This window comes from Colletes gigas, unplaced genomic scaffold (genome assembly GCF_013123115.1).
Source record: "Colletes gigas isolate AHSC1104 unplaced genomic scaffold, ASM1312311v1 Colletes_gigas_Sc00040, whole genome shotgun sequence".
Taxonomy (NCBI): domain Eukaryota; kingdom Metazoa; phylum Arthropoda; class Insecta; order Hymenoptera; family Colletidae; genus Colletes; species Colletes gigas.
The window spans coordinates 1283589-1308624 of NW_025106669.1; the positions used below are offsets into that span (position 1 = coordinate 1283589).

The 25036-nt window shown below is 35.1% G+C and overlaps 5 protein-coding genes across 7 annotated transcripts in view; 2 read left to right on the plus strand and 3 right to left on the minus strand.

Annotated features, from left to right (window-relative positions):
- Window positions 1–14: 14 nt before the first annotated feature.
- LOC122402844 (ubiquitin-conjugating enzyme E2 S) lies at window positions 15–1649 on the minus strand. The gene is made up of 5 exons (XM_043405974.1): window positions 1514–1649; window positions 1219–1366; window positions 672–862; window positions 484–612; window positions 15–411 (listed from the first exon to the last, which is right to left on the minus strand). Exons 1-5 carry the CDS (start codon window positions 1529–1531, stop codon window positions 259–261), a joined length of 639 nt encoding a protein of 212 aa, XP_043261909.1. The 5' UTR covers window positions 1532–1649; the 3' UTR covers window positions 15–258.
- A 195-nt stretch (window positions 1650–1844) lies between these two features.
- LOC122402847 (ADP-ribosylation factor-like protein 6-interacting protein 1) overlaps window positions 1845–25036 on the plus strand; it is a 52157-nt gene continuing 28965 nt past the window's right edge. Inside the window, exons 1-5 of one of the 3 annotated variants that reach the window (XM_043405977.1) lie at window positions 1845–1982; window positions 2156–2289; window positions 5730–5961; window positions 6047–6131; window positions 6212–6321. In XM_043405977.1, the coding sequence (XP_043261912.1) occupies window positions 1956–1982; window positions 2156–2289; window positions 5730–5961; window positions 6047–6131; window positions 6212–6312 (579 nt within the window). In that variant the 5' untranslated portion in view covers window positions 1845–1955 and the 3' untranslated portion in view covers window positions 6313–6321. Of the gene's footprint in view, window positions 1983–2155; window positions 2290–5729; window positions 5962–6046; window positions 6132–6211; window positions 6531–25036 lie in introns of those variants that run through there. The other 2 variants (XM_043405978.1, XM_043405976.1) reach the window with 2 other exon arrangements.
- On the plus strand, window positions 6719–9142 carry LOC122402842 (peroxisomal membrane protein 11B). Its single transcript, XM_043405972.1, has 3 exons — window positions 6719–7107; window positions 7401–7516; window positions 7591–9142. The coding sequence occupies exons 1-3, from the start codon at window positions 7052–7054 to the stop codon at window positions 8115–8117; spliced, it is 699 nt and encodes a 232-aa protein (XP_043261907.1). The 5' UTR covers window positions 6719–7051; the 3' UTR covers window positions 8118–9142.
- Window positions 9217–16685, minus strand: LOC122402828. The gene is made up of 5 exons (XM_043405950.1): window positions 16612–16685; window positions 16092–16255; window positions 14148–14303; window positions 9447–9620; window positions 9217–9370 (listed from the first exon to the last, which is right to left on the minus strand). Exons 1-5 carry the CDS (start codon window positions 16683–16685, stop codon window positions 9219–9221), a joined length of 720 nt encoding a protein of 239 aa, XP_043261885.1. The 3' UTR covers window positions 9217–9218.
- On the minus strand, window positions 17383–19564 carry LOC122402846. Its single transcript, XM_043405975.1, has 4 exons — window positions 19294–19564; window positions 18758–18915; window positions 18524–18700; window positions 17383–17540 (listed from the first exon to the last, which is right to left on the minus strand). Exons 1-4 carry the CDS (start codon window positions 19476–19478, stop codon window positions 17383–17385), a joined length of 678 nt encoding a protein of 225 aa, XP_043261910.1. The 5' UTR covers window positions 19479–19564.

Below are 25036 nucleotides of genomic sequence, written 5' to 3' on the forward strand. Positions count from 1 at the left end.
GCAGAGTGGGCTAAAATTACTTTCCATATCCGATCGTAAAGTAGATCGCTAGAGTGTTGTACTTGTTTTGTATCTTTAAGGAAGTCATTTCTCGTAATGCTTCTGGAATCGTTAACTTTTCTAAATACTTAATAATAAGATCAGTCGTGTTTAGATAATAAATTTTTACTATGCAATAATTTGTGTACAATAGAGGCAACATTACCACACCGGTGTTTCTTAAATTATAAAAGATAGATCGAACGACGTCACATCTCTTCACAATCTTTTCAGCGTCCTCTTTTTGTCTTTTAACAGTTTTTTCTTCTCCGCTGATAGTTTTTTATCCCCCGCGTGTTTTTTTGGGAGTGGCCCTCCGACTTCAGAGGAGGCGCAACTTTCCAGACCCGCTTTGCTGCCCTTTCCACCTCCCTAAGTTACAACGCACATTGTTTATCATTGGATACGCGAGCGAAACAATATAAACCTTTAACGTGATATTACCTGCGCATGTATCTCTGTCATCATTTTTGCCCTCTCCGAGTAATCGTCGTACCTTTGTAGAAGCAATTTACCAGCTTCTTCGTTCAAAGCTGACTCCGCGTTTGGCACTATTAAGAGACACTTCACAGTCTGAAAGAAGACATTTGTGAGTATCGGTGATATCGTGAACTTTCTGACATTAATCGTACCAGTAGTATGTGTTTTATTCCGAGATCTGATTTCCAATCCTTCTTTAAAGTATTCACGCATATTTCACCGTTCTTCGCGACGTTCGGATGAAAGATCTTTGTTAAGAAGAACGCCTTCGGCGGTCCTTGAGGGAAGTCTTTGCCCAGGGCTAGTTTCACTCTGAAGAAACCACCGGCGTACGGTGTTCCCGCTGGGCGTTGGGGAAAAAGGTGACATTTTTAATTTACCGATACTGTAATCATCTTTACAAGTTTGCGTAGAACTCGATAAATCAAATTATAGAAATTAATATGTAAACGGACACGACATTCACATTTTTAACAATAGTGATTTAAAAAGGAAGTTTTCTGTATTTAAGAAATTTAATCGGCTTGAAATTCCGGAGATAATTTTTGAATTTCTTTTGAGAAATTTTATTAAACGAGTGTAATGTGTAATTGACACGTGAATAGGTTATGATTCGATAATCGGTGATTTCTGTGATTAGCAATAAGTTATTTGATTTAAATTTGAAGGGGATAGTAATTACGTGAGGTTTAATCTTACAAGGTCCTTCTATAGTAGCCTGAATGTCAGTAACATCTTCTTCGTTCAAAATAACACGAATGCCCTCGGGTGGTTGCGTCGCTAATTCGCTCATTTCTTTGGCTACCCGTCGAATAATTTGCGGCGAAAGGTTTTCGACGTTTGATATCTGCAAAACGTAAATAACGATACGGTAGCGCGATATACGAAGAGCCGTGATATCATCGCGAGAGGAGACCCTTAACCAGAAGATAAACAAGAAGCACCGACGTGAAAATTCGAAGCTACGAAATAATAATTGTCGTCGTGTACTCACGGAACTCACTGCGGCCATATTCAGCAAATTTTTAAACAGAATTTCGATTGAAACGCGTTCACGGAAACGCGATTGTTCGGTCGAGCACTGTTGGTGAAATCTTTAACGTCACAACATCAGCACAGCATCGCCAGCGATAACCAACATTTTGAACTGACAGCCAATCGCGTGCGAGTTAGCGATAATCTCGAATCCGTGGGTCGATCACTCGTCATTTCGTGTGTGTGTTTTCAACCAAAAAAAGTTTCCCGGCGTCTCTGACTTTTCGTCGAATTTACGTCGTAATAGTTTGATCAAAGTACCGAGAAATGATCGAATCGAAGGCGATATAATGCGAACGAATTTTAATCGCGTTCGACTGTGACTTTTACGTATCGTGTTACGGAATACTTGTACCCTACGGTCGTAACAAATTTGTATACTTCGTTACGTATCAGACAAGATGAGCGATAGCGCAGGAATTGAGCGGGTAAGATTTTATTCATGTTGTTTCTATTTGTACAAAGAAACGTTTGAACGCGTTTCATTTAACGTTCGAGTAGTCCTGTGCACTGATTATACGGAGTTACCGTAATGGAAAAATCAATGACAGTGACACTCATTCGTAAGTAGACACTCTCTGATAATGTAATCTTATTACAGGAGAAGCACATGAAACAATTAAAGCGTTTAATGGAATGGTGCCGTGAAGCAATACTTTTATTGAATTCCATCCTATTATGGGAACGGTCTTGGTACCCCGGTCTTATAGTTGGAACTACGAGTACGATATTCTTGTGAGTGAAAACGTTGTATGTAAATGCATGTGTTTTCTCGTTGCGGATTATAAAATAAATTTCTGTCGTGAATGTTTTATTTACACTCGTCGCGTTTTATTTAAGAGGAACATTCCTAGCAAACGGCCCGTTCACCGATCGTGGTGAGTTATACGTCATTCGATTCGTCTAATTCGATACATTATTGATATGCATTTCATTATCTATTGTATATAATATTTTTCCACTTCCTCTTTCTATTCCTCCAAAAACCCATTGTCCCTCTAGACGATCACCTCTGTGATATTTTCTTCGTCCGAACTTAGATTCGTCTATTTCTACTATTAGGTCGTCCCATATGTTCGTGCCGAGTTTTCTACTGCAACTTGAAGTAATATTTCAAACGTACGATGGAATTTTATGAAAAATAGTAAACCTCTTCTCGTTCAACAACTCCTTCCCCTTCTTTTGGCAAAGCCATTGTATCGTCGCTCCAAAACTTGCTGGATATTTTATTCAAATTTAGTTTAACGCTTTTCATTAAAACGTTGACATTTTCAAATTGTTTATCCACTAATAAGCCTGGAGATTGTTATATTTTGTATCTTATAAGATTCGGTTTTATTATATGCTAACAGAAATATTTACGCAACCAGGCTCTACCACGATTAAGAGAATTTTGTTCCATAAGCTAGTGTGAATTCCAAACTTCGAACTTTGACGCAATATCTATTTGTTTCAAATTTCTATGAATTGTTGATGTTACTGTGTTTGAAATTTCAGAAATCACCTCAACTGACAAATTTTCTTTGTTTTTTATTAGATTACAAATTTTATCCTCATCAATTTCAGAATATTGAACGGCACGAACTTATGGGACGACCTAATATTTTGCCTGGTCCGCCAAGTACTTCGCACGAATGTTGTAGCCAATCAGTCATAACTTGTTTTACAAGATAATTCCATCGAGAAACAGTATTTTTATTCAATTGTAATTCTCGTACAATCTGATATCGATCAAAATTATGGACTAACGTGTAAGTTAATTTTAATACCATTTCATAAGAAAGCCTTGTTTTTGAAAACCACGTTCCACGTTTTACACATATTTTTACATCACAAGTTCGCTTTCGTTTGCGAGCACTAAGAGATGCTGCAATTGTTTTTCTACAACGCCAATTTTCATTGTCTAATTTCATTAAGTTTCCACGCTGCGGACAATTAAGATTTTTGGCAATCAACTTTTAATCTTGCAAAAATTTTAATAAAGCTTCTTTATTTTGACAAAATTCGTGCAATTTAAATAAGGTCCACGCTTCTGGAACTACTAATTCGGTCATTTTTATAGCACGGTTGAACAAAATTCGCAAAGTACAAGAAACAGAAGAAAATCAGAAATGACAGTCGAAACGAATGATTACTGAGAACAATTTCTGCTTTTCTTCTGTTTCTTGTACTATCTGCAATGTGGAAATGTTATGAAAATTGGCAACGCGGGATAACTATTCCAGGATCTGTCGATCAAACTAAACGTAAAAGACATGGTAATATAAAGATATTTGCAAAGCAAAGAACGTGGTTTTCTAAAAACAAACTCGGCTATAGATGTTTTGAAATTAACATATATACTGACATATAATTATGAGCAATGTCGTATTATTATATAACTATAGATGCTGCGATTGTTTTTCTACAACGCCAATTTTCATTGTCTAATTTCATTAAGTTTCCACGCTGTGGACAATTAAGATTTTTGGCAATCAACTTTTAATCTTGCAAAAATTTTAATAAAGCTTCTTTATTTTGACAAAATTCGTGCAATTTAAATAAGGTCCACGCTTCTGGAACTACTAATTCGGTCATTTTTATAGCACGGTTGAACAAAATTCGCAAAGTACAAGAAACAGAAGAAAATCAGAAATGACAGTCGAAACGAATGATTACTGAGAACAATTTCTGCTTTTCTTCTGTTTCTTGTACTATCTGCAACGTGGAAATGTTATGAAAATTGGCAACGCAGGATAACTATTCCAGGATCTGTCGATCAAACTAAACGTAAAAGACATCGTGATATAAAGATATTTGCAAAGCAAAGAACGTGGTTTTCTAAAAACAAACTCGGCTATAGATGTTTTGAAATTAACATATATACTAACATATAATTACGAGCAATGTCATATTATTATATAACTAAAATTGAATAAAAATACTGCTCAGCAATTGGAAGAGTAGAGTAGATTGTCGAGATCGATGAATCAACATTTTGTCATAGAAAATATCGCAGAGGTCGCTTGAAAATTAATCACAGCGTCAGTTTTGAAGATCCCATTACCGATGCTTACACGAATTGAATTGAAACCACTCGGAGGCATGCTACACATTTTTTAATCTTTTTTATAACATATAATACTATCGATATTTTATATTTTTAAGAAGAGTAACTTCATCGAATGCCTGAGCCGTTATGTATTTAGTAAATGTACCTAATAGAAAAATGGTGATTTATTCGATGAAATATTAGCAGAAATAGTAGAAATTTCATTCGATAAATGTTTAACAAATTAGCATTTGACTAGCTAGCATTTTGAACAGAGTAACGACAGTCACCTGTTTCCACCTGTGGACTTGTCAAAATATACTTAACCTTACTTTTTTACCGTAACTTTACGACAAGTTTATAAAAAAATAACGAATTTCCGCAGATAATGAAATGCATATCAATAATGTATTGAATTAGACGAATCGAATGACGTATAATTCACCCTGATCGGTGAACGGGCCGTTTGCTAGGAATATACCATTTAAGAATAGTTTTTCAATAGATTTAGTTTACATAATTATTATTAAACATTCGTATCATCGAACTAACGAAGCTTCAGTTTTGGGTTGTTACATAAAAGAGCGCTTCCAAACGCTTCGTATTTCTTAATTTATCTGTTACTCGTAACCACAGAAAATAAATTTTCATTTTTCTTAAAGAATAATATGATTCGTGTAAATAATCTTATCATCCTCCAGTTTTATTTGTAACTTAATATCTGTCAATTTTTTACACAATATAAGTACATATATTTATGATTAATGTTTGTGTATACGCAATTTTTATCTAATATTATTTTCGTAGCTCTTAAAATCGACGGTTGTAGGATGGTGTTTTTACTTGTATTTGTTTGGTCACGATTTTAATATTTGAGCATTGAAATTTTTATAGATTTCGTTCGTTCCACGATTTTTAGGTTCGCATGCCTGGGGAAATAGCTAGTAAGTCTGATAAAAGAATAATAGGAGAATAAATATATGTTTATAATAATAATATTTACATTTTATACACTTCAACAGTATTATTTTCAGGTTTCAATCAAATTAGGTCTGTCTCTAGATTTAGTAACATATATATACATACGATACACTTTGCGTTTTAAAATATATTGTCAACGCTCGTAAAATTCTTTTCTTTGCAGTCTGATATGGGTATTGGAGCCTGCTCTGCTTACGATAATATCCGTATCGCTTCTTGTATTGGCATTGGTCGATTATCTCGTATCGCCTTTGACTGCCCTTCTGTGTAGCAGTTGGACGGGCCAAAAGGAGCGAAAGTTGAATGAAATTTGTCAGAATTTATCCGTAACACTTTTACAGTTACAAAATCTGTGGAGATCTATGTTGCAAGTACGAAACGATCGTCCCAACCTTGTAAGTTAAGAAAGAAATTAAACTGTGAAACAACGATAGAATATTTAAGAATTCCTTTTAAATCGTCTTCCTTTTTATGTTCCAGTATTACGTAGGACTAATAGTTTGCCTCACTATATGTATATGGGTTGGTAATGCAATCAACAATTTACTTTTATTTTATATCGCAGGTAAATGATTCTAAATTATATTTCGAACGTTACTATATTTCATTACGTACGTATGTTAAAGTATGTTCTAAATGTTACAGTGAACGCCATTTTACTTATGCCAGGACTTAGACGCAAAGGACGCGCGATGTTGTCCATATCGTTCGTTCGCGATTACGTGTCCCACGCTGAAAAGACATAATCATAGTTTGTATGTATTCACTTATCTTTATTATCTACGAGCGTTTAATCACTTCTTTATTTATTAATTGAAAACTAAGGATGTACGGGCTTTACGCATTTAAAAACGTATAATTATATGATAAATCACGCCCATTCCTTAGTTTTATCGTTTCATGTGATATCATCGAACATTACGAATCGTTTTCATTGTACTTTTGTACTTGAAATATATTTCCATGTTTCTTCACTCGACGATTTTAATAAAGCTATTTCATATTTTATCGGTATATTTATTGCAAAGTTTATACAAAAGTTTATACAAAAATAATAGTGCCCATATGGTTTATTCATGATATATTTTAATTACTCAAAGTTTGTTTTCATTACGTTATATTTCAAAAAGCGCGGGTTTATAAATCGAAAGATGGTGGCGCTGTAAGCGCAAAATGGACGTTCTATCGTTATCGTACGCGCACCTTGACCAAACCAGTTTCGTTCCGAGATAAATTACGCGGAATGACAAGAAACTTTTAATTAAGCTATGAACAGTCACGTATACAATGTGTTCCGACAGCCATAAGCGGAGAGATTTCTTTTGTGCGCCGATACAATTCGATCACGTTACATTTTCGTTTAAATATCATTTAAGTTAATTCCACGTCGATTACGGTTGTAAACAAACATTACGTCGATTGAAACAAACTTCGAACTGTTTTTTTTATTTTCTGTTACTGAATAATATATTACATAGAAGCACCATGGATATAATGGTTAAGTTGAATGAACAGACTGTGGGCAGGGACAAAATTATCAGGTATGTGTATTTTCATTTACTCTTTGAACCATTTTTGTGTGTATCAAACGTTCAGTTTTTTGGCTAACGTAAAGTTAAAATTTTACTAAATTTGATAACCATGATTTTAATTGTTTCATGTAGTAGCTAATGAACGTTATATTTTAAATGCTACGTCAATCCACAGAGAGCGACGCTGAACTTTTTGTTCGGGCGTCTTGCATTTTCAACTAGAAATAAACAGAAAGTTTTAGTTTAAAAATTGATAGTAATACTATTAGTTTTTGAAACGATTGTTTGTTAATAATTTACAGATTGCTGCAGTACGGGAGTAGAGCGTATTGGTATTACGCTCAGAATAGCCGTATCACGCAACATTCGGCAGAAATTCTGCGAAGTTTGGAATACACTTTCAGTTCCTTTAGAAAATGTACATTCTCGATGATATTTCAGATCCTAGAACGATCGGCGCGGTTGTTAACAAAATTTTCCATTTTATTTTAGTATTGCGCCTTGGAAGGTGTCTGGACAGTTTGTATTCCGCTTTGAAACTGATGAAATATCCCGATGTAGGCATAAGGGTTACCTTGACGCTATCCAGAATCGCCAATGCTCTGTTTTTGCTAGCGGATCATATAATTTGGATCGGTCGTGTAGGATTGTTGCGCGTTAACATAGAAAAGTGGAGCAAAATAGCTAATAAATATTGGTTGATGAATATCATTATGAATCTTACCAGAGATTTCATTGAAATTATTAAAATTTTGGAGCGCGAGGGAAAAGATATATTAATGAAAACGCCAAAATTCTCTTCGAATACTTGGGAACGATACGAAATGCTGTTTCATTTGCGAAACCACAAAGAAGTCGTAATGGATACGATTAAAAATGGATGCGATTTATTCATTCCATTGACAGCGTTAGGTTTCACAAAATTTTCACCCGGAACCATAGGTTTATTCGGTGTCGTTTCATCGATCGTAGGTCTTTACACATTGATTCATCCGTTATGTAAATTAACGCCACCTTAAAACCTCTGTATATAATGTATATAATGTATGATATATACAGAACCTTCTAATTAATAGTAAAATAATTATAAGTATTTTTATATGGGTCTCATGGTGTTTTATGCATTTTTGACATTTAATATAGTATTACGGTATATAAGTAATTGTGATTTCTGATTTATCTTTAGAAAAATTAAAAAAAAAGGCACTTTTCTAAACATGAAGTATTTAATGCGTAGGAGCAGATAGTTATTTTATTCTAGCTGTATTGTTTATTTTGATGATAGTTTTTTTCAATCGTTTAAGAGTTAGGATGAAAACTGCTGGGGTATGTTTATACGGAGGGAGACACGAACCAGTTTCCATGATTTTTCAGTCCCTTTCGATGATCTGATAAAAGAATATTTCCTATCGAAGTCGATCAGTATTTAATCGATCAGAAATTGCAGTTTTCAATAAAAAATCACTGTTATATTTTTAAATGGACTTAATTCTGCTACGCTATTACCTTCAGATGACGTTTAAACAAAAATTAACACTACGGCCTCGCATTTGAACTAAACAAATCAACGTAAACACTACGAATGCTTATTTGTTCAATTTCAGAACTTAACGCACAAAATGAAAGGAAAATTTGTGCAAAATGTGTGGAAATGTACAAAGAGGTTATCGAAGGTACACGTAAGACTTTATTACAAAGAATAGAGCTTCGCAGAAGGTGGAATGCAGTTCATTTAATTTAATTACTAATTTACATGCGCCTTTCTAACATGCGTGTTTTCAATTTGGTTTTCTGTAAACTTTTCTGTTGTTTCTATTGTGCGTTAGGTCTTGGAAGGTTAATAAATGTTATCCATTTGTTAATTTGTGTAATTTTGAATATTGTGGCGGTCGATTCGTGGCAATTTCTTTCAATGTGATCCGAAAGTCACAGCGTAGCAGTTCATTGATCGTCGAAAGGGATTTAAAGATCGTAAAGACTAGTTCGTGCCTCGCTCCAGTATTTAGGTAAAAATTGTATATTTTTATAAAAATATATTTTAGTTACGAATAAAATTTTACTTTGCAATATTAAATATCTCAAAATATGTATAAAAATTTGTTGCGTCTAACAATGTGAGATTAAGCGCTGCTTTCCGTTAGTATGGGTGCAGAACCTTCTCCGATCAACGATTGATACTTATGAGAATAGTACATTAAGAGAATACCCCATTTGCCGCAAATCATAGACCAAACAGCCGATATGCCTGTGCTTTGGGAAACCGGCTCCAGAGCTGAAACATTGAAAGTGCGCTATTTTTTTAAAAAAATTCTTTGTACGAAATAAACACCGTAAACCGATATACTTACGTATCTTGTAGTAGAACGTGAGAAAGAGGTACCAAATTAGCCCAGTGATACCAGCGACTGCGCTTATAAAGCCAACGATGTTTAGATTGTTCAGCGTCGCTCTAGTGTGCCATCGTTCTAAACTTTCGTTTCTTTTGACCCAGTGCAAGTGAAAACAAACAGCAGCTAGAATCGCTGTGTGCCACGCGCAATCAAACATTTTACACTTAAAGACCTCTTGCTCGATTTACAATATTCTAATTATCATGTTTTTGTTACTACGATAGTGCAAGTCATATTTAGCGACAACAATAGAAGTATATACAATGTTATAGTTTAACATATGTTCCAAGAGTAAAAAAAAAAAAAAAAGTCAGTATTTTTCCGGTGTTGATAAATACAAAATTATTTGTTTGTTCAAATAGTAATTTTATGTATGGTAAGAGAATTAGGTGATTTACAAGTAACATGTTCGTATGTTCGTATGTTGAGCAATTGTTGCAACATTATTGCAATCGGTAAAAGATATTATTTAGTGTTGAATAAGGAATGCTAACCTGACAAGATCGACCAAAATCCAACGTCGTGATTTTTGTAAATGACGAAAAATACGATGCACGCGGATACACCCACGATCACACCGATCCCACTCATTATCAAATGTGGTACGACGTTTCGCGACATTTTCGAACGTTCGTCGTTGCTTTAAAGTGATTGAGCCGGTCGAACCGTGTCACAGGGAAGTCCGTTTCCGAACGGAATGGTGGCATATTAAAAAATTACGATTAAGCCAACGATGATTAAAACAGCTGCGAATAAATGTGAATTCGAAGTTATCTGAAATACATGAAACAATCGCGATGTTACAAAACGTACAAAATACGCAGATTTTTCTTGGAAAAAGTGCAATCGGTTTTTACGTATTTCGATTAACGATAAAACATTATCGTCTCGCGAACCCGTAAGATTGCATACATATTTACTGTTCTATTGTGCGTATTACAAAACTTGTGCAATACAATTTTAAATCGTTCGATTGTTGAAATTCTTCGCGACACCGACGCGCCATCTGGCGGAGCAAAAACGAAACTTTTTTCCAATTTTCTTGCGATGCGGTGACAAGAAATAATACCGTTTATTTCTTTTAAATGCATTATCGTGAATAATATTGTCGTCGATATGTTTACGCCAGCGAAGTTCGTTACGTGTTTCTATGCAAGATTCGCGCCATTTCGAACGGATTTTGTTTCAAGTTGCGACTACCGGAGTGAAATCGAGGTAGGATAGCACGACACATGCATTTTTATGGTTCTGAGGCGTTTATGTAATGTGCGTTTGATACGCAGAATCGCGCGGGCGATAACTATACTGGTAGGGGTTATGTTGTTCAAAAAAATTCCTGTGAAAGTACAACGCTATCTTTGGCGCGTTCGTAAATGTTTTTTTGTCGCGATGTATTGCAAAAAGAATTTTTATTTTAATTCAAGGTACAATTAAGGTAAATTAAATATCACTGAATTACGTATAAACGATAATGTATTTGAATTAATTCGATTGTCATTTTCGGACAGCACACGGATCGTTTCTTTTGATCCTCGATTCCGCCATTTTTGTTTCGTACGAAGTTGTTGTCAGTTTTTTGTCGCTGTTACCGTGAAAGACCGAAATTGGAGAATGTCAACTTTCACCGGTGAATGTCAACAGATACCAAATACGTCGGTGAAAGATCGAATATTTCATTACATTGTTGTACATTCGGACCCTCTCCGGTGTGTGTCGACAATCACAGATATGCTCTGGTGGAGGTCCAAAACAGAAGAGTCAAAAAACAAGCGACTGGCTCTGTCCCGCCAAATCCTTCGTTCTGCTCGGAGTCAATCAGCTTTGTCAGTCTTATGCAAGCTTTGATAACGCGAGCAACGTTTTCTTCATTTTTTTTCCGATACCCTAATTTATACTAAATGGATACTGCAGTAAATCGTGATCTTTTTCTAACCCAGACCTAACCCAGACCTAACCCAGACTTAATTCAGACTTATTCCAGACCTAACCCAGACCTAACCCAGACCTAACCCCCGTTATCAGCGATGAATTGGTCTGGGTTAGGTCTGGAATAAGTCTGGGTTAGGTCTGGGTTAGGTCTGAATTAAGTCTGGGTTAGGTCTGGGTTAGGTCTGAATTAAGTCTGGGTTAGGTCTGGGTTAGGTCTGCATTAAGTCTGGGTTAGGTCTGGGTTAGGTCTGAATTAAGTCTGGGTTAGGTCTGGGTTAGGTCTGAATTAAGTCTGGGTTAGGTCTGGGTTAGGTCTGGGTTAGGTCTGAATTAAGTCTGGGTTAGGTCTGAGTTAGGTCTGGAATAAGTCTGGGTTAGGTCTGGGTTAGGTCTGGAATAAGTCTGGGTTACGTCTGAATTAAGTCTGGGTTAGGTCTGGATTAGGTCTGAATTAAGTCTGGGTTAGGTCTGGGTTAGGTCTGAATTAAGTCTGGGTTAGGTCTGGGTTAGGTCTGGGTTAGGTCTGAATTAAGTCTGGGTTAGGTCTGGGTTAGGTCTGCAAGAAAAATTAGATTTTCTAATTAGCAAACTCGTCTTTTTAAGAGTAAATTAAGACCTAACCCAGACCTAACCCAGACATAATTCAGACTTATTCCAGACCTAACCCAGACCTAACCCAGACATAATTCAGACTTATTCCAGACCTAACCCAGACCTAAACCAGACTTATTCCAGACCTAACCCAGACCTAACCCAGACTTAATTCAGACTTATTCCAGACCTAACCCAGACCTAACTCAGATCTAATCCAGACCTAACCCAGACCTAACTCAAATCTAATCCAGACCTAACCCAGACCTAACTCAGATCTAATCCAGACCTAACCCAGACCTAACTCAAATCTAATCCAGACCTAACCCAGACCTAACTCAAATCTAATCCAGACCTAACCCAGACCTAACTCAAATCTAATCCAGACCTAACCCAGACCTAACTCAAATCTAATCCAGACCTAACCCAGACCTAACTCAAATCTAATCCAGACCTAACCCAGACCTAACTCAAATCTAATCCAGACCTAACCCAGACCTAACTCAAATCTAATCCAGACCTAACCCAGACCTAACTCAAATCTAATCCAGACCTAACCCAGACCTAACTCAGATCTAATCCAGACCTAACCCAGACCTAACCCAAATCTAGGGTCTGGGTCAGGTCTGGGTTAGGTCTGGATTAGATTTCGGTTAGGTCTGGGTTAGGTCTGGATTATATCTGGGTTAGGTCTGGATTAGATCTCGGTTAGGTCTGGGTTAGGTCTGGGTTAGATCTGGATTAGATCTGGGTTGGGTCTGGATTAGATCTGAGTTAGATCTGAGTTAGGTCTGGGTTAGGTCTGGGTTAGGTCTGGGTTAGATCCTTTCAGAAAGAGAGGCGAAAAAGTTACGTCACCCTTGTGACGTTTTATAGCGACAGAATTACGGGGAAGAAAATATAAATCTCCATCATGTTCAACACTCACCATCAGTGCATGGTGAATGTCAACATTTACCGGTGTAAGTCAGAAATAAGGGTGTTTAGCAAATATTTCGGACATACACTAAGCGACTATGTGAATGTTGACATTCACCGGTGAAAGTCGACATTCTCCAGATTTCGGTGTTTCACTGTAACATCGCGACGTATTACAAAAAGAATTTTTATTTTAATTCGAGGTACAATTGACGTATAATAAAACGTAAGGTAAATTAAATATCACTGAATTACGTATAAACGATAATGTATTTGAATCAATTCAATTGTCATTTTCGGACAGCGCACGGATCGTTTCTTTTGATCTTCGATTCCGCCATTTTTGTTTCGTTCGAAGTTGTTAGTATTTTGTCGCGTTCTTGCAACATTACTGTTGCTCCTGTACGGCCAAAAGTGTTTTGGTACATCGAAAGACTTCCGTGCAATAGTTTCGGTCTTATGTATCCAAATACTGGATACGTTTCATGTAATAATGTTTATATTAGTGAAAATATCAAAAGAAATATTAATTTGTTTTTAGAATCAGAATGATATGAGACATATAACGAATTAATTACGTTATTTGGTGAATCAGAGCAATACATACGTATTCAAATTTCTTTGGGTGCAGATTTATAGGGTGTAATTATCTTTTTAACGAAGCTTTAATCAACAAATTGGTATTAATGATTTTCATTTTATTTTGGACTCTAGAATCTTCATTTTTCCCTGGGAAAATTTTAATGGGAGATTCTAGAGGCCAAAATAAGATGAAAATCAAGAATATCAATTTGTTGATCGAGGCTTCGTTAAAAAGTTATTAATGTTTAAAGTTTCACCCTTCTCGAATTTTTTTCTCGAAAATGGATAGGATTTTGGGGGTATGTCTATCCACCAAAAATGCTTATAATTGACCCCCGCAACCAGAAATAATTTTTTCAGAACAATTTGAAACTTTTCAATTTCACCGAAAAATCACCCTTATCGATTTTACTTAAAAATTCGTTTCTGATTTTTAGTAATTTTGTTTGACGTCCTACGGAAAAGTTTGTCTAATACTTTTTTGTAGGTACCCATGAGCACTACTTTAGAAAAAAGTTTCATTGACATATGTTCACTATTGTAGGAGTTATGGTCGTTTGAAAATTGGACCATTTTTTGGGGGGTTAAAACGTATGTGTCGTTGTTTGTTTAAACTCTGTAACCTCTGCTACAGCTTACTTCGTTTTGTCGTTGCCGGAGGAGCGAGGATTTTTTCTTCGTGAGGATCGTGATACAAATCTTGAATGTACGTCATTAATTCGCTTTCGAAGTCTTTTCCTTTAGTTTCCGCCTCCGACTTGTCCTTTTCTGTTTCGTCTTTACCGCGTGGAGTCCCTATATTTCGAAGAAAACAGTTCACATTGTATATCAATAGGGTGTTCCATTTAAACCAAACCACCCAAACATATTCTCCAAAAATAGTAGTGCAAAAAAAATTTTATAACTAAATATAAAATTTGAGGCTTCGTTAAAAAGTTATTAACATTTAAAGTTCGAAAAAAATTCAGGAAAATGGACAAAGTTGACAAAACTAAAAAATTTTCAAATCGTTCCAGAAAAATTATGTTTGCCTGAGAGGGTGAATTACAATCATTTTTGGTCAATACACATACCGTCGAAATCCTAACCATTTTCGAGAAAAAAAATTCAGAAAGTTTGACAAAGTTGACAAAATTAAAAAATTTCAAATCGTTTTGAAAAAATTATGATTGCCTGAGGGGATGAATTACAATTATTTTTGGTCAATACACATACCCCTGAAATCCTTCGCGTTTTCGAGAAAAAAATTCAGGAAGGTGGACAAAATTGACAAAATTAAAAAATTTCAAATCTTTTTGAAAAAATTATGTTCGGCTGCGGGCTTCAATTACAATCATTTTTGGTCAATACACATACCGTCGAATTCCTAACCATTTTCGAGAAAAAAAATTCAGAAAGTTTGACAAAGTTGACAAAATTAAAAAATTTCAAATCGTTTTGAAAAAATTATGATTGCCTGAGAGGGTGAATTACAATTATTTTTGGTCAATACACATACCCCTGAAATCCTTCGCGTTTTCGAGAAAAAAATTCAGGAAGGTGGACAAAATTGACAAAATTAAAAAATTTCAAATCTTTTTGAAAAAATTATGTTCGGCTGCGGGCTTCAATTACAATCATTTTTGGTCAATACACATACCGTCGAAATCCTAACCATTTTCGAGAAAAAAATTCAGGAATTTGGACAAAATTGACAAAATTAAAAAATTTCAAATCGTTTTGAAAAAATTATGATTGCCTGATAGGGTGAATTACAATCATTTTTGGTCAATACACATACCCCTGAAATCCTTCGCGTTTTCGAGAAAAAAATTCAGGAAGGTGGACAAAATTGACAAAATTAAAAAATTTCAAATCTTTTTGAAAAAATTATGTTCGGCTGCGGGCTTCAATTACAATCATTTTTGGTCAATACACATACCGTCGAAATCCTAACCATTTTCGAGAAAAAAATTCAGAAAGTTTGACAAAGTTGACAAAATTAAAAAATTTCAAATCGTTTTGAAAAAATTATGATTGCCTGAGAGGGTGAATTACAATCATTTTTGGTCAATACACATACCCCTGAAATCCTTCGCGTTTTCGAGAAAAAAATTCAGGAAGGTGGACAAAATTGACAAAATTAAAAAATTTCGAATCGTTTTGAAAAAATTATGTTCGGCTGCGGGCTTCAATTACAATCATTTTTGGTCAATACACATACCGTCGAAATCCTAACCATTTTCGAGAAAAAAATTCAGAAAGTTTGACAAAGTTGACAAAATTAAAAAATTTCAAATCGTTTTGAAAAAATTATGTTCGGCTGCGGGCTTCAATTACAATCATTTTTGGTCAATACACATACCGTCGAAATCCTTCGCATTTTCGAGAAAAAAATTCTTTACCGAAAATATACCGGGTGGCTCAAAAAGTTTCTATAACTTTTTAACGAAGCCTCAATCAACAAATTGCTATTCTTGCTTTTCGTCTTATTTTGGCCCCTGGAATCTCCCATTAAAATTTCTCCTAGAGTTTGCAGAACACCCTGTATAAGTATATTATAAATTCAGATATGTATTAAAAAACATTATCTCGTGATCTCACAATGATTCTTGTAGCTGACTTGGTAAACAGATCGCTGGTAGTCAAGAAAGTGTTTGTAAACTAATTGTTCCGCGTCCTCGTCGAGTTTAGTTGGTATCGATGCCACTAGAGGGTCGATTTCACCTTCTTCTATGCGTTCAGCAAAGTAATCTGTTGGAATACAACTAAAAAAAAGGGTGGCTTAAACATTACCTTGCATAGACCATACAATCTTCACTATTCAGATTTAATTTCGTCGATCGTAGCATATTTTTGGAAATTATTTCATATTTTATCCCTGGAATTACTATGATGGGGACCCCCGTTTATACTTATTATAAAATGCGTTTATTATCAATAGATCGTCAAGTAGAAAACTGTTTAAGAGTCATTCGATACAAAGTTAATAATTTTACAGTAATAAAAAACGAATCTTTCCAATTATTCAAGGCTGACTTTCAACGAAATTACGTGTAGCTCTTTTATCGCAGGTTTAATATCACCTATTGCTTAATTAACCTTTCTATGCAATGTAATTTACCTTTCTGTCGGTGTTAATTTCCTTTTAATGTAATTACGACTGTATTCTGTGCCGAACAATCGACAAGAATTCATTTTTCAGTATTCTCGTTACCCGTCGTCGAAGAAAAATAGGGGAAAATAAAATATCGCGAGATTTCGATGCTTCAAATTTAATTGGTTATCAAAAATAATAAATAGAAGCGTTTATGTCATTAATATGTATGTATGTGTTGGAACAAAGGAGCGCTGTGCAACTGCACGTCTTCCGCGCGCGATTCGGGTAGACTCGGGTGCGTTCGGGGCGATTCGGGTAGGCTCGGGAGCCTTCGCGGCGAGTCGGTTGCCCGGAGAACAAAGGCAGTGGCGTTTGGTCGCTGGTCGAGTGAACACGCGTGGCCACACGGTCCATTGCAGAAACAAATATAAATATAGATATTAATTAAAATTAATTTAACAATGACTCACCGACCCATTGATTATCTTTGTTTGAATACCTTCTCGTATCAACGAATATTTTCAAGCGAAAACGAATAAAACTTTCCTTACGACTCCGCGTTTCCATTTCACATGAATTTTCTTTTCATATGCAATAATTATTTCAATAGATGGGATTTGTGTTTAATTATAAATATTGCTTCGAGGCGCCGTATTGTTATATAGTATATGCAGCGGCAATTAAGGCGATAAAACTTTCAATTGTTCGTCGTGTAATTAGTTTTATTTCGATCGAATGTGTTTTACAACGATAGATCGGTTTTTAAAAATTGATATTTTACACAAGAATTCGAATTCACAGTTTACAGTCGCCGAATCTTCTTCTTGACGAGGGCAACGGTTCCAGATACTGTTGTCGATTTTTCATGTTACTTAAACCCATCTTGCTGATGGTGTCCATGTATTCCGATCGACCGGTAAAAGGTTCCTCCCACAAAGAGAAAGTTCCTGGAACTGAATACATATTTCTAAGTTATCAGAACCACGTTTCTAAATCTACAACTTTGGTAGCAACGAGAACGCTTAGAAATTCGTTTCTGAGTGGTGTATATTGAAAACAGAGTCAATAAATATTCGTCTAAAAGTTTGTTTTTATTCGTAAAAAGTTGGTCTTCCACCTCGAAAAGTGAGAAAAGCCCCACAAAAATGGTCCAACTTTCAGACAACCATAACTCCTACAATAGTGAATATATTTCAATGAAACTTTTTTCTGAAATCGAGCTCCTGGGTACCTACAAAAAAGTATTAGACAACTTTTCCGTAGGACATCAAACAAAATTACTAAAAATCAGAAACGAATTTTTAAGTCGATATTGAAAAATTTCAAATCACTCTGGAAAAATTATTTTCGATTGCAGGAGCTAATTGCAATCATTTTTGGTTATGAGGCATACCCTCGAAATCCTAACCGTTTTCGAGAAAAAAATTCGACGAGGTGCCTAAATTTTACGACGAAATTGAAAAGTTTCGAATCGTTTTGAAAAAATTATTTTCGGCCCTGGGGTTCAATTACGATCATTTTTGGCCAATACACATACCCTCGAAATCCTTCGCATTTTCGAGAAAAAAATTCAGGAAGGTGGACAAAGTTGACAAAATTAAAAAATTTCAATTCGTTTTGAAAAAATTATTTCCGGCCACGGGGTTCAATTACGATCATTTTTGGTCATTACACATACCCTCGAAATCCTAACCATTTTCGAGAAAAAAATTCGTTTGCGTTCGTAGATCGCCGTTCTACACCCGAAACTTTAAACGTTAATAACTTTTTAACGAAGCCTCAACCAACAAATTAGTATTCTTTATTTTCGTCTTATTTTGGTCTCCAGAATCTCCCATTAAAATTTTTCGACTCTGCGTTCAAAAAGTATTCGTGGCTCACGGACGAATTAGAAATTTAATTTTGATATTTATAACAAGAAACGAAGAATATTTACCTTCGTGCAGATTGATAGATTTGGCTGGTTGAATGTGTGGCCTCTCGATGGCCGAATATCGGAATCTAGTGGGATCCCTGTAGCCATCTTTCAATTCCGTAACTTCCGGTTTGAGTGGCGAACAATATGGCGAGTCAACCGCCGCCATTAACTGTCTGTACTCGTTGATCGGTAAACCTGAATTTAAACAAATTGTTCCAGTCACATTCTCGCTTTATCGACGCCATTTTGTACCTCTTTTCGAATAATCCGTCTTATAAACGGTCATCATTGTCTCGTCTATGGGCGCGCAATCGTTGTCTATCATAGCTGACGCCAGATTGGTCATTTCTCGATTAACCTTCGCCAATTGGCTGTGAATTTGTTGCTCCTTCTCGGCTAGATACTTGTATCTAGAAATATTTTTTAACACATTACCGACCGATAGCCTATTAATCGACTGTTTTACCGACCAACGCTTACCGACCGATACCGGTCGGTAAAGTGTTAATATTTTCTATCAATTTTCACATATAATTACAATAATGAGGATTTACAATAATTATTGTTGAAATATTGTTCAAGACTGGTAGGATAAATAGAACATAGAATATTTTTTATTTTATTTAGCCCTAAATCGATGATAGTGAACATATAGAGGACCATTTCATAGGTTAGGTTTGATTGCTTCCTAGTTGATTTGAAAAGTGTTTTGTACAGTCTGAAAATTTGTCAACCTTTTTTTTGAAGTGTTCTGCGTGTCTGAAATACAGATTTAACGAGTTGCATACCTATTTTTGTTGCTATCGTGGCCATGAACGTCGCATGGACAGTCCTCAGGAGCGATTCTCTGTGTGTACAAGCGAATTCCGGTACTCATCGGCGGTTGTGCCGGTTTTGAGACGAGAGGCACCGGATACGGCCATTTGTATTCGTCGCTGGTGATCGTGACGAAATTTTGCAACGCGGTGGTCATCGTGCACCAACAATTTGATTGCTTTTAGAGCCGAACACCAAAATTTACATGCACCTTTGTCGGAGAGAGTATTTAATTATTTAATTGGCAGGCTTTTTGCAATATCGAAACATCTTTATTGATTTATTTATCATACTTTTGCAGTTGAGGTAGAGAACAGTATTTATAAATAAAAAATATACAGGGTGCTCAGTCATCCCTGGGTAAAATTTTAATGGAAGATTCTAGGGACCAAAATAAGACGAAAATCAAGAATAGCAATTTGTTGGTTGAGGCTTCGTTAAAAAGTTATTAACGTTTAAAGTTGCGGGTGTAGAACGGCGATCTACGAACACAAACGAATTTTTTTCTCGAAAATGGTTAGGAATTCGAGGGTATGTGTAATGACCAAAAATGATTGTAATTGATCCCCGTGGCCGAAAATAATTTTTTCAAAACGATTTGAAATTTTTTAATTTTGTCAACTTTGTCCACATTCCTGAATTTTTTTCTCGAAAATGGTTAGGATTTCGAGGGTATGTCTATCCACCAAAAATACTTATAATTGACCCCCGCAACCAAACATAATTTTTTTTAAACGGTTTGAAGCTTTTCAATTTCGTCGAGAAATTTAGGAACCTTGTCGAATTTTTTTCTCGAAAACGGTTAGGATTTCGAGGGTATGCCTCATAACCAAAAATGATTGCAATTGGCTCCTGCGATCGAAAATAATTTTTTCGAGACTGACTTGAAACTTTTCAATTTCGACTTAAAAATTCGTTTCTGATTTTTAGTAATTTTGTTTGACGCTCTACAGAAAAGTTGTCTAATACTTTATTGTAGGCATCCGTGTGCTCTATAGCAGAAAAAAGTTTCATCGAAATATATTTACTATTGTAGGAATTATGCTTGTCTGAAAGTTGGACCATTTTTATGGGGTTTTTCTCATTTTGCGGTGTCAAGGATCAACTTTTCGAATATTTTTGCAATTCCTACATATTCCTCATCTAAATACGCGTTGTTTGCCTTTTTAAACATTAAAATCGTCCAATCCGTTCAGAAGTTATGACGTTTTAAAGATTCGCATGAAATTATTGAAGTGACATTCGCATGGAATTTTTTTCTCGAAAATGGTAGGAATTTCGGGTGTATGTCTGTTCACCAAAAATGATTATAATTGTACCTCGTAACTGAAAATAATTTTTTCAGAACGATTTGAAATTTTTTTTTACGAAAAATTTAACCACCTACTTCTTGTCGATTTTTCCCACAAATTAGTTTTTCATTTTTAATAAATTTGTTTGACGCTGTATGGAAATATTGTCTAATGCTTTTTTGTAAGTACCCATGAGCTCTATGTCAGAAAAAAGTTTCATCGAAATATATTCACTATTGTAGGAATTATGGTTGTCTGAAAATTCGGACCATTTTTATGGGGGTTTTCTCATTTTGCGGGGTCAAGGATCAACTTTTCGAATATTTTTGCAATTTCTACATATTCCTCATCTAAATACGCGTTGTTTACCGTTTTAAACATTAAAATCGTCCAATTCTTTCAGGAGTTATGACATTTTAAAGATTCGCATGAAATTTCATGGAAGCCTCACATTAGATTTTCAGTAAAGAATTTTTTTCCGCGAAAGTGCGTAGGATTTCGGGGTTATATCTATCCACCAAAAATTCTTGCAATTAACTTCTGCAACTGAATATAATTTTTTTAGTATCGTTTTAAATTTTTTAATTTCGTCTAAAAATTTCAGTACCTTCAGGAATTTTTTTCTCGAAAATGGATAGGATTTTGGGGGTATGTCTATCCACCAAAAATGCTTATAATTGACCCTCGCAAACAAAAATAATTTTTTCAGAACGATTTGAAATTTTTTAATTTCGTCGAAAACTTGTTTTTTGAAAAACTGTCGTTTTTACTTAAAAGTTAGTTTCTGATTTTTAGTAATTTTGTTTGACGACCTACGGAAAAGTTGTCTAATACTTTTTTGTAGGTACCAGTGAGCTCGACTTCAGAAAAAAGTTTCATTGAAATATATTTACTATTGTAGGAATTATGGTTGTCTGAAAGTTGGACCATTTTTATAGAGTTTTTCTCATTTTGCGGGGTCAAAGAATAACTTTTTCAATATTTTTAGAATTTATACATATTCTTCGTTAAAATACGCGTTGTTTGCATTTTGAAACATTGAAATCGTCCAATCCGTTCAGAAGTTATGGCGTTTTAAAGATTCGCATAAAATTTTGAAGTGATATACAATATATTTTCAGTAAGGAATTTTTTTCTCGAAAATGGTTAGGATTTCGAGGGTATGTCTAATGACCAAAAATGATTATAATTGACTTCTGTAACCAAATATAATTTTTTTAGTATCATTTGAAATTTTTTAATTTCCTCTAAAAATTTCAGTTCCTTCTCGAATTTTTTTCTCGAAAATGGGTAGGATTTCAGGGGTACGTCTATTCACAAGAAATGATTGTAATCGACCATTGCAATTAAAAATAATTTTTCCAGCTTGATTTGAAATTTTCTAATTTAATTTTTTAATAACTTTTTAACGAAGCCTCAATCAAGAAATTCATATTCTTGATTTTCGTCTTATTTTGGCCTTTAGAATCTCCCACTACAATTTTTCCCAGGCGATATTACGCATAGAACAAAATAGAATCGATATCGAGGCTCATAATTTAATTACAAATTGTAAACCTGATTTAACTTCGACGTAACCTGCATCTAAATAGCGAAATGAACTTTTGAACTCCCATTTTGGTCCCATTTTGACAAGAATTTGAATTTTACTATTTCCCATTTCAACACAAGGATTTCGATTTAATTTACACGTGAAAACTTTCGATTAATTATTTATTTACAAAATTCATTACAGATTTAACTATTTTCCAACCCCAACTTAATTATTATCGTTAATCTGACAAATTTACGTGGTAGCATTTAAAATCGAGGGTCAAAATGGACCCAGGATTATACCTAAAAAAAAAATTAAATAAAATGTTTCCAATAATATCGTTGTTGGGCGATTAATGCAATAATTTATTGAAAAATATTGAGTTAACACGACTTACCCAGAATTTTGTTGCAAAAAAACAGCGACTAAACGTCACATGGCAAGGAAGACCGAATCTTTTCGTTGCTAGAGACCCAACCGAGTTTCGTCACCTTGAGAAAAGACCAGAGTAGTGTTTCTTTGACCAGCATGATCGCGACAACGACAATTTTGTAAACCGCGTAGAACAATATGGCGTTCAGAAACGTAATACCGGTATTCACGACGATAGAATCGGTCGTCAGTGTCGAATCGTTCATCTTTCGAGTCCCAAAGGTGTATTTTCCTAGCTTATAGCGACATTTTTAGCACCCAGAGTAATTTAGTCAGTTACATCAAAATGTTCGACTTGAAGTTTGCACAGTGTTCGTTGGATAATTTCGCGTTAAAGCTTTTCAGAAATGCTCAGTAATTAAAAAAAGAGTTGTCTTTGCGTAAGAAGTGATATTTTAATAGTTTTGCTAGTATTAACACGTTGATTGGCATACCAAAACCAAAAAAACAACAATTTTCTACGAGATCGAAACCTCGTTATTATATAAAGAGAGAAGATATTTTATGTTCGCGCAAAACTCAAGATCTATTGAACCTATCTTCCTCTAATTTTGACACGTTATTCCTGCATACTCTAGGACGGACATAGGCTATGTAGCATGTCTCAGAAGCGCGTTATTAACGTGTAATTTATGTGCAAAGATTTCATGTGCACGACCGTTTGGCGGACCACGCGGCCCCTGTATACGACAGTCTACTTGCGCGCGCATACGCGTTAACGGCCCGCGCGATACCTCGCCCGTAGCGGTACCGCGATGTCACCGCCAGGTGGCGTAGCTTCTCGAGCGCTTTCTCGCGAGAGAATTGCATCATCGCGGATATATATGTCAGGACGATCGGCTGGTCATAAATTGGTTTTGCAATGAGCTGCATGGAAAATGTGTTCGAGGGTCGCGTGTGGCCACGTATTTACGATTTCAAGGAAGAATCGGTCTTCAGAACGAAGAACTGAGAATCCAGTTTACTCAGTTTACTAAGTCCAATTACTTCTGGTGAATAGACATTCCCCCGAAATCCTACTCACTTCGCAGAAAAAAATTCGAGAAGTTATGAAATTTTTCGAGAAAATTAAAAAATTTCAAATCATTCTAAAAAAATTATTTTCAATTACGAGGGTTGATTACAATTACTTTTGGCGAATAGACATGCCCCCGAAATCCTACTCACTTCGCAGAAAAAAATTCGAGAAGTTATGAAATTTTTCGACAAAATTGAAAAGCTTCAAATCATTCTAAAAAAATTATGTTTAGTTACAAGGGTCAATTACAAGAATTTTTGGTGCATAGATATACACCCGAAATCCTACGCACTTTTGGGAAAAAAATTCTTTACCGAAAATCTAATGCGAGGCTTCCCTGAAATTTCATGCGAATCTTCAAAGTGTCATAACTCCTGAACGGATTGGACGATTTTAATTTTTCAAAATGCAAACGACGCGTATTTTGGTGGAGAGTGTGTAGAAATTCCATAAATATTCGAAAAGTTATTCCTTGACACCGTAAAATGAGAAAACCCCCATAAAAATGGTCCAATTTTCAAACAGCCATAACTCCTACAATAGTGAATACATTTCAATGAAACTTTTTTTTGAAGTAGTGCTCACGGGTACCTACAAAAAAGTATTAGACAACTTTTCCGTAGGGTGTCAAACAAAATTACTAAAAATTAGAAACGAACTTTTAAGTAAAATCGACAAGGTGCCTAAATTCGACGAAATTGAAAAGTTTCAAATTGTTCTGAAAAAATTATTTTTGGTCGCGGGGGGCAATTATAAGCATTTTTGGTGGATAGACATATCCCCAAAATCCTATCCATTTTCGAGAAAAAAATTCGAGTAGGTACAGAAATTTTTGGACGAAATTAAAAAATTTCAAACGATACTAAAAAAATTATATTCAGTTGCAGATGTCATTTACAAGAATTTTTGGTGGATAGATATACCCCCGAAATCCTACGCACTTTCGGGAAAAAAATTCTTTACCGAAAATCTAATGCGAGGCTTCCCTGAAATTTCATGCGAATCTTCAAAATGTCATAACTCCTGAACGGATTGGACGATTTTAATGTTTAAAAAGGTAAACAACGCGTACTTAGATGAGGAATATGTAGAAATTGCAAAAACATTCGAAAAGTTGATCCTTGACCCCGCAAAATGAGAAAAACTCCATAAAAATGGTCCAACTTTCAGACAAGCATAATTCCTACAATAGTAAATATATTTCGATGAAACTTTTTTCTGACATAGAGCTCATGGGTACTTACAAAAAAGCATTAGACAGTATTTCCATACAGCGTCAAACAAATTTATTAAAAATGAAAAACTAATTTGTGGGAAAAATCGACAAGAAGTAGGTGGTTAAATTTTTCGTAAAAAAAAAATTTCAAATCGTTCTGAAAAAATTATTTCCAGTTACGAGGTACAATTATAATCATTTTTGGTGAACAGACATACCCCCG

Bases quoted from the DNA above. Each gene is read 5' to 3' on its own strand.
- LOC122402828 (XM_043405950.1), bottom strand. From the start codon at position 16,685: ATGAATTCTTGTCGATTGTTCGGCACAGAATACAGTCGTAATTACATT. The intron at 14,304-16,091 runs GTGAGATCACGA...TTCGAAATATAG, and splicing joins AGTCAGCTACAAGAATCATT to GGACTCCACGCGGTAAAGAC. The intron at 9,371-9,446 runs GTAAGTATATCG...TCAATGTTTCAG, and splicing joins CACGTTCTACTACAAGATAC to CTCTGGAGCCGGTTTCCCAA.
- LOC122402842 (XM_043405972.1), top strand. From the start codon at position 7,052: ATGGATATAATGGTTAAGTTGAATGAACAGACTGTGGGCAGGGACAAA. The intron at 7,108-7,400 runs GTATGTGTATTT...AATAATTTACAG, and splicing joins GGCAGGGACAAAATTATCAG to ATTGCTGCAGTACGGGAGTA. The intron at 7,517-7,590 runs GTACATTCTCGA...ATTTTATTTTAG, and splicing joins TTTCAGTTCCTTTAGAAAAT to TATTGCGCCTTGGAAGGTGT.
- LOC122402846 (XM_043405975.1), bottom strand. From the start codon at position 19,478: ATGACCACCGCGTTGCAAAATTTCGTCACGATCACCAGCGACGAATAC. The intron at 18,916-19,293 runs GTATGCAACTCG...AAATATTTCTAG, and splicing joins CACGATAGCAACAAAAATAG to ATACAAGTATCTAGCCGAGA. The intron at 17,541-18,523 runs GTAAATATTCTT...ATATGTATTCAG, and splicing joins ATCTATCAATCTGCACGAAG to TTCCAGGAACTTTCTCTTTG.
- LOC122402844 (XM_043405974.1), bottom strand. The intron at 613-671 runs GTACGATTAATG...GTCTTCTTTCAG, and splicing joins GAATAAAACACATACTACTG to ACTGTGAAGTGTCTCTTAAT. The intron at 412-483 runs GTAATATCACGT...GTTGTAACTTAG, and splicing joins TGACAGAGATACATGCGCAG to GGAGGTGGAAAGGGCAGCAA.